Source organism: Myotis brandtii, unplaced genomic scaffold (assembly GCF_000412655.1).
Source record: "Myotis brandtii unplaced genomic scaffold, ASM41265v1 scaffold84, whole genome shotgun sequence".
Lineage (NCBI taxonomy): Eukaryota > Metazoa > Chordata > Mammalia > Chiroptera > Vespertilionidae > Myotis > Myotis brandtii.
This window is the reverse complement of record NW_005371410.1, coordinates 3,822,393-3,835,382: the sequence shown is the minus strand read 5'-3', so window position 1 is coordinate 3,835,382 and position 12,990 is coordinate 3,822,393. Positions and strand designations below refer to the sequence as shown.

The 12,990-nt window shown below is 35.6% G+C and overlaps 1 protein-coding gene across 8 annotated transcripts in view; it reads right to left on the bottom strand.

The window, feature by feature from the left end:
* The window catches only part of VPS54 (vacuolar protein sorting 54 homolog (S. cerevisiae)), a 101,656-nt gene that overhangs the window by 59,647 nt on the left and 29,019 nt on the right, over nucleotides 1–12,990 (bottom strand). For 5 of the 8 annotated variants that reach the window (XR_001360286.1, XR_001360285.1, XR_001360287.1 and 2 more), the window contains 5 exons: nucleotides 10,790–10,942; nucleotides 9,130–9,371; nucleotides 8,136–8,214; nucleotides 5,395–5,429; nucleotides 2,707–2,838 (listed from right to left, as the gene is read on the bottom strand). Coding sequence is in view for 5 of the 8 variants with exons in the window: in XM_014532035.1 (XP_014387521.1) it covers nucleotides 2,707–2,838; nucleotides 5,395–5,429; nucleotides 8,136–8,214; nucleotides 9,130–9,371; nucleotides 10,790–10,922 (621 nt within the window). In the remaining 3 variants the exon portion in view is untranslated. Of the gene's footprint in view, nucleotides 1–2,706; nucleotides 2,839–5,394; nucleotides 5,430–8,135; nucleotides 8,215–9,129; nucleotides 9,372–10,789; nucleotides 10,943–12,990 lie in introns of those variants that run through there. The other 3 variants (XM_014532036.1, XM_014532038.1, XM_014532037.1) reach the window with 3 other exon arrangements.

The following is a 12,990-nucleotide window of genomic DNA, read 5'->3' as shown; positions in this document are numbered from 1 at the left end:
GGCCTCGCTGCTCCGCCTCCAGGGGCCGTGAGACCTCGCTGCTCCACTGATCCCGGGGCCGTGTGGCCTTGCTGCTCTGCCGATCCAGGGACCGTGAGGCCTCGCTGCTCTGCCTGGCGCCAGGGTGTGAGGCCTCACTGCTCGCCCCGGGCCATCAGACTTCGCTCCGCCGCTTGGAACATAGTATGCAAATTAACCGCCATCTTTGTTGGCGGTTAATTTGCATATCGCGCTAATTAGCCAATGGGAGTAGCGAAGAAGGTTCGGTCAATTACCATGTTTGTCTATTATTAGGTAAGACTAGAGGCCCAATGCACGAAATTCATGCAAGAGTAGGCCTTCCTTCCCCCAGCTGCCGGCACCGGCTTCCCTCTGGCACCTGGGACCCGGGCTTCCCTCGTAGCCCTGGCTTCATCTAGAAGGATGTCCGGAAGGACGTCTGGTCTAATTAGCATATTACACTTTTATTATTATAGATAAAATAGGTTACAAACAAGAAATTTTCCCACAGTTGAAGTTTCTTGCATTTATACCCTTCTGCTATTGTTCTTTTCATCTTCAATACAGCTGTTCATTTATTTACCTAAAAAGCAATATTGAGGACAAATGTATTAAGGTACATTGCAAGCTAAAATGGATTCAATTTTCAGAACAGTAAATGGAGCACGGGCAACTCGTTTAGGACAGTGCTATTCAGAAGGCAGTTTGTATGCTGCTGCCAGTCTGTGAACTGTTTAGTAAGTCCATGATAAAATAAGGAACTTCACTAGAATGTAAATCAACTACATCACTAAGCCCATTGCATTATTTTTTTTTTAAAGAAAACTTGCTTAATGAAGGAAGCAGTGCAATAATTTACATTCTACTGCAAATGTTTTATCTCATTGCAGGCCAGCAAATTTCTCTGACCCTGATTGTATCATACCCTCTCTTTAAAGCTAGCAAGATAAAACAGCTGATGTCAATCATAAAGTGAGTTTGAAACTGCTCTTAGAGTTCTGTCTTCCATTAATTTTCTAAGAATAGAGCAGAATGAAAAAAAGTCAGAATATAAATGTAACAAATCTGATTTTGCAACTTAGCAAAAATATTCCATTACTTTAGTCACTTTAAGCATTTAGCATGAGAAAATTGTTTCATCTGAATTTCAAAGATTTCAACAACTTATCAATATTCCATTGACCTACTCTTTTCAAAGGCATAATATTTTCATAATATGTTTCTTATTAAAAGTCTTTAAAGAGAACAATTTTTAAAGTATTCCTAAAAATATTTATATAATCAATGAGGTTTATATTAGCTTTTGTTGTTTTTTTCTTTTAAGGTTTTATTTTATCAGGATACATACTTGGAATGTGAAAAAGTGGTCTGGAGTGAGCCTATGTCCATAAACCCATCAGATTTATGAATCTGTTCCTACTCAAGGAAAATCTTTGTAAGTGAAAATGTTGCCAAAGCAAAAGTTAAATATTTTTTCATTTTTAAATCATTTTTATTTTTCAATTACAGTTGGCATACATTTTATTAGTTGCAGGTGTATACCCAAGTGATTAGTCATTATGTAATTTACTAAGTGATCATCCCAATAAAACTGTAAGAAAAGGAATAGTCATGATTCTTTTCCTACATTTCTTCTCTTATCCTCCCCGAGTTAGTCCTTTCTTCAGTTACTGAGGACTGGACCTAATTTATTGAATCATCTTCCTGGGAGAAGCTTTCATACTGTCAAGAGATGTCACTAGACTATAACAAAATGCTTTCTTTTCAGTTTAAGAACCACAGTCAGTTTTAGGAAAGCTCTAAACTGAGTGGGGGAAAAAAACAACAAAAAACACCAACAACAAAAACAAACCACAGATATCAAAGGTCTTTACATTCTTGATATGTGAATTAAGATATTTTTAAAGTTCTACATTTAAAATGATGTTCAAGATGTTAGCTTCTGAAATATAGAACATTGTAAAAAAAATTAAAAACTGCTGACTAATAATATGCAAAAGACTAGGGCTTTGTAAAGCTAAAAACATTTAGGAATATTGATATGATGGTTTTGCTTTAAAATAATAATCCTTATTGCCTGGCAGGGTGGCTCAGCGGATGAGTGTAGAACATGAACCAAGAGGTCACCAGTTTGATATCTGGTCTGGGCACATGCCTAGGTTGCGGGCTCCATCCCCAGTAGGGGGTGTAAAGTTGGCAGCCGATTGATGTTTCTCTCTCATCAATGTTTCTATCTCTCTATCTCTCCCTTCCCCTCGCTCTAAAATCAATAAAAACATATTTAAAATAATAACCCTTACTATGTAAATGAGGAAAAACAGTGCCTCAGGAAAAGCTGATTTTTTTATGTCTTAAATCATAAAGAATATAAAATTGGCAATATATTGTTCAGGATAAATGTAAAGCAATTATAATTACGTATGTTATCTAATATGTCCTTTCGACTGAAATTCTATCAACTGCTGTTTCAAATAATAAGCATTCAAACAATAATCTTTTCTTTTTTCACCAGCACAACTTATATTCCATTGAATCAAAATGCTATTACTTTTTCAGTAAATATTCGAAGGCTTATAATTATCAATAACAACAAAATAAAATTAAAAGAAGTAATGCTTACTAAGTAACTAAATCTGAACCCATGCCAAGTAGTACCACTTAACTAGAATAAAATTTTCTACATGGAAAAAGTAAAAAAGAAAATACCTTTTCTTGTAGCAACTTTGAGGAAGCTGCATCACGATTTCCTTTTCCACCAGCAGTATTAAAATGAGACCATGGTAAAACTGAATTAAAAGTTAAAGAATCGTCCAAGGCAAAATCTGGTTTCATAAAAATCTATCAAAAAAATTCATTTCTCTCGATTAGAAAAACATTTTCTTTACATTCATTCTCTCTTCTAAAATCATAGAGCATTAAACAATAATTATTTTGGATCTCAAGCATAAACAGCAAAAACAAGTGATAACATGTTATTTACACAAAATCTGTAGAAAAATGTACAAATCTCATCTAGGTAAACATGCTCATGAAAGATAGAAAAATGTTTTTTTGCCTTAACCAATGGATGTGTGGAAGGCTGCCTGCCCTGTTTATCGGAATTCTGACTTAGGGGAGACTTAGGGGAGTATCGAAGATGGAGCCCCTAATTATTCCTTGACCTTTCCAAACAAGCCTGTGCATATGCAGACCCCCGGGTGTTTATTGGAATCCTTATGCTTAATCCCTGGATGCCCTTGCCTAGAATACAATGTAAACATGTTTCCTCCCAAGATTACTCACCCTACTGATTATATCTAAAGATAAAAATTCCAATAAAGGCCTAACGAGGCAGGCAATAGGGGCTGTCCTGGCCACTAGAGCCAGGGGCCCCTTAGCCCTCTCTTTCACAGTCAAGCTGTGTCTGAGTAATTTGTTCATCCTTCGTTCAGGGGGTTGCTGGTCAGCCCCGGCAAATGGAGATGATCATTCCATTACAACTTGATCAAATGCACTACTGTAGTCCCACTGGGCACACACCAAAGGGAGATAGTGTGTGTGTGTTTTTTAAATGCCAGATATCAATTTCTCTATACTTATATTTCTAATTTCTCCTGCTAAAATTTCTTTCAAAATTGTTTTTTAGACATATACTAAATTTTAAAATCATAACAAATTCAATTTTATGAAAAGCCAACTCCTTTTCTCTTATGTATCACATCCATCTGAGTACTAAGTAGTATTCATTATATTTCCTAAATATTGCTTGAATCCCTTCATTCCTCTATCTCCACAGCATTTCATCGGTGCAGCCCTTCATTATCTCTGGATTACAGTAAATGGACACTTAATGATATCCTTCCCTGATCTATCCACTATATTTCTGTTAGATAGCCCTTTAAATGCAAGATTATAACTGAATTAACTTCTCTGTTTGAATCTCTCAATAGAGTCCCATGACCCACAGACCAAGCTTTTTAGAATGGCATTGAGAGTCCTTCAACTTTTGGACCCACTTACCTCTTTTTATCTTGCCACTATTTACAAGTTGAATTTGAGCAGTATTCAAATATCTTCCATATCCTCTTATGCTTAAGTATCTTTATACATGTATTTTTGGCCTAGAATGCTCTTGCCTATCTTCCTAGAAAATTCAATCCAATCAAAGGGGCAAACATGTCCCTGTGTATGACACAGAGATTAATCACCCCATCTCTGAACACAAATATACTATGTACACTTATTTATCTCTACTTCACAAAAATTATTTACTTAATATGTATATATCCTCCTGGAATATGTTCCTCTAAGATTGGATTTATAATTATTATTCTTTGTATTCCCATAAGGCCTAAAACATGCTTTAATAAGTTTATTACTTCATTAATTTTATCCTATTTACTGATTCCTTTTATCTTTATGCAAAAAATTGTTATGAATGTGATAGGGAAAATCTAGGGACATGAGTATATTTTCTAGTCACTGCTTTAGTACTACTGAAAGCATTGATTCATTCAATAAGTATTTACTGGTTGTCTAACTCTTATGCTAGGCACTAAGAGAAAACAAAAATAAATTATTACAGAGGTACTAATCTCAATGATCTTTAGTCCAAGGGATATGATAGAATATATACTTAAGTATCATATAAGAGGAAGAATGACAAATGCCTTGAAAGGGAAGGCTGGGATCTAGATAAAATGCTATGGAAATTCAGCAAAGGGGCAAATTATCTTCAGTTGGGGAGAAATGTATTCATGTAAAGTTGCCAGTTAAGCACAAGAATGTAAAGGATTAGATATAGAGAGATGATGGAAAGTCTCTGTCTGGGTTCAGGAGCAGTTTAAGAATGGGGTCAACAAAAGAGTCTGACTGAAGTAAAAGATGTGTAAAGATTAGGAGGCAAAAGTTAAGAGTTGTAACTACGAATGGAAATGAATAATTAAGGACCTTAAATTACAGTTTGAATTTTATTTTATAGGAATCAAAGAATTTTAAAAATGACTGCCCTCTCCTTTTTGTTTCTACCCTTCATCTGTCTGTCTCTTCTCACCCTAAAGAGCAATTACCACAGACTCCTTTGAGAATCTGATGAATGTAATGGATTCTTTTTCCAGAAAAAAAACAAAAAACTCATCTATTACACATCTCTACAAATGTTTTCTTCTAAAGGAAATGTCTTTTAATAATTTGAAGGGAGAATAAGACCAACAAAATTCTTCTTTTAGAATGGAGACTTAAACATATTTGTAGGTTTTGATGATGAAGAGATTGATGATGAAAAAGAGAAGAAAGAGATATAACAAAGTTACAGAAGAGGCAAAGTGTCAGAAAACAGCTAAAGAAAGCTTCTTAAAGGCAAAATTAAAGATCAAATATTAAAAAGCAGTATTCTCATTTTTTAAGCTTTGTTACCTTAGGTACTTGCTCCAGATCTGTCCTGGATTTATCTATTAAAAAAAGGGGGAGGGGGAAGAGAGAACATGATTTTTTAAACTTGTTTTCATTTTACTTCCATAAAATATACTTTGACAAGATTCAATACTATACTAGGTCACAGCCAAATAACCACATAAGTTTCTTTGTTCAACAAGTATCTATTAAGCACCTCCTGTATCCCTAATAGTATACGAAGCACTGAATATGGCATATGTGCAAATAATTTTAATCAATTGTATACTAGCAATAAACAACTTAATAAATTTTAAGTAAGAATCATTAATCTACAATGAATTAGTCTATAATGATTAGCTACTCTTATCAAGTTTTGGTGAGATTAAGTTTGGCATGCTATGTAGTTTTAAGAATGAATTAAATTCTAAAATAGAAATACTGTTTTTTAATTGTTCAAAATATCCCCCATCCCTTCCAGAATTTCTTCTGATCAAAGATATTTTTAAATATATTAATTTTATTCTAATACATTTTAGTTTGTATCATCAACAAATTTATCTGTGCCCGTCTGGTGTGGCTGAGTAGTTGAGTGTTGATCCATGAACCAAGAGGTCCCTGGTTGGATTCCCAGTCAGAGCACATGCCTGGGTTGCAGGTGGCAGGCTTGATCCCCAGTGGGGGGCATGTAGAAGGCAGCCGATTGATGTGTCTCTCTCATTGATGTTTCTATCTCTCTCCTTTCTGCTCTCTTTAAAATTAATAAAATGAAATAAAAATTATCTGTAATTGAATCTACTTTACCTTCATCTCATCAATAAGACCTCAGGCAAGGTACCCTCCTTTCCAAAAGTAACCCATTCCCTCCTGCCTCTTCTGTGAGCTTACTTCAATTACCCTGCCTCTCTCTGTATCTTCATCCTCTTTCTCCTTCTAAGAGCATTTTCCTCTCTGCATATAAACATGTTTCATTAAAAAAAGAAAGAGAGAGAGGGGAGGAGAAGGGAGAGGAAAGAAGAAGGGAGAGAAGAGAAAGAAAAAGATAAAACAAAGAGCCCAGACTAGATTGAGGCAAGGGAACCTTGGGTGCAAAATTTTAAAAAGCACTCACTTTCAGGGTTATGCAAATGCCTCTCTTGCCTCATCTAGTCCTGGCCATGCAAAAACATTCTTCCACTCTATTCCCTCTGTAGTCAATATCCTTTATCTCAAATCTTCAAGTTACATCCACACTGGGAGTCTCCATTGCTTTCTCTTGTACTCACACTTTAATACATAGTGAGGTTTCTGTAACCACAGTTCCAGTTTAAATGCTCTCCCTAAAATCTCCTAAATTGCTTAATCCATGAAGACTTCTCCGTATGTAAACTGAAGTACTGTGACACTGTAGACTAATTATTCTCACTTCTTTGAAATTATCAAAGGTGGAACTCTCTCTTGGCTGACTCTCTTATCTCTCTACTTCTTTATAGTCTCCTTCACAAGTGCCTAATTTTCTATCTGCCCCTTAAATGTGACAGCTTCCTAGTGTTCTATTATCAGTTATTTTCTCCCCGCTATTCACATCCTTCCTGGGTGATCCCATCCATGCCCTTGGATTCAACTACCATGATACTGTCTAGCATATTGTCTATGATAATGTCTACTATACCTACATCTCCAGCCCAGATCTCTTTCCTGAGCTCCCAGCTACATACCAAACATGTTTGCAAAACTGCAATTAAACCAGCCTCTATATCCTCCAGAATTTCTCCTCTTATACTGGCTATCTCACTGAATTGCACCTCACCTAGCCAGCTGCCCAAGCAAGAAACTAGGGAGTCATCCTTGAATAAACTTGTTCCATTACCAACAACTAACTGACCACCAAAATCTATGCCTCAATCGCTCAAAGGCCTAATATCCTCTCCATCTTCATTATAACTGTGAATTGGGGCCACATGATTTCTCACTTGTATTATTGCAATAGCTTCCAACTGTCTCCTTGACTCCAGTTATATCATCCAAAAATTTATTATCCACAACTGTTTACACAGTGAAATGTATAACCATAAATCTGATTTTGTATGGTTAAAAGATTTTGTAGCTCTATACTGCTTTAAGAAATATTCCTTAGCATGGCATACAAGGCTCTTAATCTGACTCCCACCTATTTCTTCAGCTTCTTTTCTTCCTCCCAGTAGAGCCAACATACTGAACTCTTGCAGTCCCTTGGACATGCTAATTTATCTCTTGACTCTATGGCTTTATACAAACTATTCCTTCTTCCTGGAATGCCTTTCACACATAAATATTTCTCAATAGCTAGTTTAAAACACAGGCAATCATCATCAACTCTAGGAAATCTTCTAAGCTAAGTTAGGAGCTGTATACAACCTTGCCATGCTGAACTTATTACTTGATATACAGTGCTGCAATTTTTTGGTTTATTTATTTAACCTTACTCAGGAGACCATCAGCTACTTGAGGACAGGGACCATTTCTAATTCAACTATTTTTTAAGCAACAAGCAAAGTGCCAAGCACACAGATATTACTTAAGTATTTGTTGAATTGAAGACAACACTATCATCAGACCCAAGATTTTTCTCTTAAAACTTTTAGAAAAGATTATAACAGTAAGCTATAAAAATTTTACTAGAAAGAAAAATTGTAAGTATGACAGCCTACAAGGTCCCCAAGTTAAGATTTTTGTTCATTAATACTATTCTCTTCTACAAATTTCACATATTCATCTACATATTATCTACAAGTAGATATTCATACCATGAGTATGTAAGAGAGTCCTGTCAAAGGTATCTTTAGGAGGACAAATATTCTTGCATCTTGCGTGAATCTTCTCTCTCTAATAAAAGGACAATTAAATAAATAATGTAATCGATGCTGTGTGGCAATACAAATATTCAAAGCATCAAAATGTTTCACAACAGAATATATAAAATTAGTTCTATGATTTTTAAATCACTAGCGTCTGAACTTAAATACAAAGAGTAAGTATGCTTAATAAACTAAATATCACTGAGATGTATGAATACCTATTTACTTATACTCATCCCATTTCACATAACTAGTAAAATCTCCATAAATTTGGAATGAAGTGGGAAAGCAAATGAAAAATCCTTACTTATATGACAGAAATCAATTAAGAAAATAATTTTTAAAAGCAAGGAAGAAAATTTGAAAACTGATACACCTAAGATAGATAATTATTAATTGACACTTTCTCTCTGAGTAAAGAAAAATAATTCCATTCTAATTTCAGATTAGATAACCACTAACAACACTGTTATCTTTTCAGAGGTACCATAAATAGGACACATGGGAAGGGGAGTGTGGTAAGAAAAAACACTGAGCTAATAGTGTTCAGAATTCTGATTGTAGTTCTGACAGTATGGAACTGTCTTCCAAAGAGGCTGTGCATTTTGTATCCCTACCCACAATGAATGAGAATCCCGATTAGTCCATTTCTTAAACCTCACAAATTGTCTGGGCTTTACAGGTCTAATAAAACCATTTTTCCCTTGGTAGGTAGGGCAGGTTTTCAGGTTGAATCTTAGCATTAATAGGATTGTGTCATCCTGAAAAATCATTAGAGTAAGAAAAATATATTTACATAAATCTAAGCAAAGAATTAAATACAACCCAGTACAGAATGTATATGAACAAAAAAATTAACACAGATTCCTCAAAGACTACTGGTAAAAATCCATTATAAATTACTTTTGACCTGACTATAACTAACTTCAAGATTAGATGTTACCTGAGAGATTTCCTGTTGATATACTGTAAAATGTTCCTTGCTGATCTGTGGGAGGTAGAATGAAGGTATGACTTCAGTGTCCACAAAGTCCAATCCCCATGTTTTTGTGAAGAAGTCAGATTCTCTTTTTGCTAATCTAGGATCATTTAATGCTGCTGGGAGATTTACTTTGGAATGATATATAGTCCATTTGTGTTGATCTGTAACTAGAGATGGGGCAACACATAAACTGTGTGAATCACCTGCAAAAAGTAAACAAGAGAACTCTGTAAAATAAGTTCTATGTTTGAAAGTATACCCTAGAAAAATAAAAATGCTTAGATTCTACATTATACAAAGCAACTACTCTCTTCTATGGCAAATGTTTTAATAAAAATCAATCTGATGAAATAAACATGAGCTTTCAGCATCAATTGCTGAAGGAAGAAAAAAACCTGTATAAGCTCAAATATGCAAAATTTGAGAGCTGTAGTCACAGGGTGGGGTAAATGGTAAAGAAAGTCTTTCATTAATTCCTTTCCTTGCTGTACAATTTATCTTTTTTTCAACACAAAAACTCTTCTACCTTCAACTGAATATCTTCTATTCTTTAATATTCCAGTTTTTTCCCATAGGTAGAGCTTTTTTTCTATTGTACTATGGCAGACAGTACTAGTTCCTTTTTTTTTTTTTTTGCTTATAATTAGATAACATAAATACTGCTGAGGCATTAACCATAGAGGAAAGAAAAATATACAGTTGATTTTTGTTATTCACAGTAGTTCTGTCCTAGAAAGCCACTGAACACTTGATTAGCAAATACTGAAACAATGACCCTAGTGGAAATACAGGTTAGATTCCTGCAAGTCTTTGTGGTCACAACATTTTCATCAACTGATGAATACAGAATCATATGCATGTGTCTATTTAAAAACACATTATTTACTATATATTTAATATATAGTTTTATATACTTACTACATATTTAATATATAACATATATTGTTCGTTCATTAACATTGAACTACAACTCATACCTGAATGAAGCTTATATGACATGCATAGTTTCCTCATAAGGCACATTACAGCTTTCTTATACTTAGGAATACTAGAAAACACTTCAGCACTACGTTTGAGAATATTTTAAAAAGCAAAATCACCAATAAGATACACAAAAATGCAATAAAAAGTAGCACTAAATAGACTACAAAAAGACTTGTTTACACCATGAACAGCTGAAACAAGAAGGCAGAGTGTTGCCTTGTTCAACCTCAGGTGGGAACGTATACATTGGGTAATTTAAATTTTTCACTCCTCTGTGCATGTTTGCAAATGACCACAAAAGTGCCACAAATATTGATTTTGGGGTTACAAATAAGTTTTAAGGTATAGGCAAATTTGCAAATATGGAAACCACAAATAATGAGGATTGACTGTATTATGTTTAAAGAGCTTTTCGAACTATACATTTCAAAATATTTTTAATAGTTTATGTAAGTACTTCTTTTATGGAAATGCATGAAAAGAACTATATTCTAGTCTCCTAATTTACTTACTTCCGAATTATTTATCTCTCTTTAGTTTTAACATCATAAAATTTACTCTTTTAAGATAAGTATACGAAATCTGTCTACTCCTTTACAGTTAATATAAATCCTCAAAGGAAAAAAAAAGGTATTACCTGTGGGTTCCTTGGGACACACATCTGGCAGTGACTGCACAGGTCGAATGTGTTTTGTTGGATCTACCTCTTTTTTAACGAAAACATCACTGCTGCTTCCTTGAGGCACTGGTGAACTGTGGCTTGAAGCCATTGCATAAAATCACCACTCAACTGAAAATGAATAAGAAACAAATAATAATCAAGACACTTAACACAAATCAAAATTCATCTACAGGGTGGGGCAAAAGTAGGTTTATAGTTCTGAGTACACAAAATACAGTTAATAAAGTGACTGTAATAATCATAACCTGCATGTCTTTTTCCATACGAAAAACTGTAAATCTACTTTTGCTTCACCCTGTATAAGTATTATGCATGTCAAAAACTTTCTTTCAAAAACAGATACAATATTCAAAATCCCCAAGTACACAATTTGAATATTCTCTATTGTGAGTCACTTGATATATACTTAGTTTGCAAAGCAAGTTATTTGTCCTTGTTTAAAAAGTATTCTTCCCCAAAATTACCTATCCTTAGACTTTAATTCAAAGTGCAAACAGACATCAAAGCTGCAACCAGTATAAATTAAAAGAAAAATATTCCCTTCATTCAACAACTATATAATAATTATGCATTATAGCAAAATGGATAAATGCATGGGTTTCTGAAATGGTGACTGCTTCATGTACCAGTAGTATAACCTTAAGGAAATTTACTTAACCTTTGAAAGCTTTACCTTATCTGTAAAAATGGGGATGAAAAGAGGTCCCATCTCATAAACACTTTGTAACAAAGAAATGGATACATGTAAAATAAACCATTTATAATCATGTCTGACTCAAAGTCTGTGTTCATAAATGTTAGTATTATATTTATTATTACTATGTGGCTGTCACTATATTAAATGACTATAAAAGTATCATTCTTCAAGGTGATTGCAATTAAATTAAGTAAGCAAAACACTAAGCAAAAAACCAGTTAACCTATGTCCACATTTTTTAGTTAAATGCTGAATTTGTGGGCAACATAATATAGGCTACAGTGTCAGGTAAGACATTACAAATGAAGTAGTACATAACCTGGATAAACATGTGATATTCTATTATTAGAGAACTAGAGGCCCGGTGCACAAAAATGTGTGCACTTGGGGGGGGGCATCCCTCAGCCCGGCCTGTGCCCTCTCGAAGTCTGGGACCCCTCGGGGGATGACCACCTGCTGGCTTAGGCCTGCTCCCTGGGGTATCGGGCCTAAGCTGGCAGTCAGACATCCCTCTGGCAGCCCGGGAGCCCTCAGGGGATGTCCACTTACCAGCGGGGAGCAGGCCTAAGCTGCAGTTGGACATCCTTAGCGCTGCTGAGGAGGCGGGATGCTGGAGACCAAGATCAACAGTAATTGATATAAATGTGAGGAGTCTGGCAGAAGGCTGACCAGGACTCCTTTTGATATTAACAGGGTGAATATCTACATTTTATTACCTGCTGCTGACTCAATGGCCTAAAGCAAACTCCCCCAAAACCTGACAATCTTACTGTTTACTAAACATTACCATTGATATGTCTGTTTGCATTCCTAAAGGCAATGTTCATTCTAGCAAATAAAAGCAGCTGGGAACAAAGCAACAGAGAGAACCTGACTGCTATGGTTGAGTTTTCCTCTGGTTCCCCCAGTATTAAAAATAATATTTCTGCCCTGACCGGTTTGGCTCAGTGGATAGAGCGTCGGCCTGCGGACTCAAGGGTCCTAGGTTCGGTTCCGGTCAAGGGCATGTACCTTGTTTGCGGGCACATCCCCAGTAGGGAGTGTGCAGGAGGCAGCTGATCGATGTTTCTCTCTCATCAATGTTTCTAACTCTCTATCCCTCTCCCTTCCTGTCTGTAAAAAATCAATAAAATATATTTAAATAAATAAATAAATAAAATAAAAATAATATTTCTTCTTATGTGTCACTTGTGCGTCAGCTCTTCCTCCAAGCCTTTGAACCTGTGAAAGCCACTCTGGTCGTGGACTCTCACAGCGGGAGAGGCTCCCACCACCACCGCTGTACTGGCAGCCGTCAGCCTGGCTGGTGGCTGAGCAGACCTCCCCCTGTGGGAGCGCACTGACACCAGGGGGGCAGCTCCTACATTGAGCATCTGCCCCCTGGTGGTCAGTGTGTGTCATAGTGACCAGTCATTCCCAGTCGTTCTGCTGTTAGGGTCAATTTGCATGTTACCCTTTT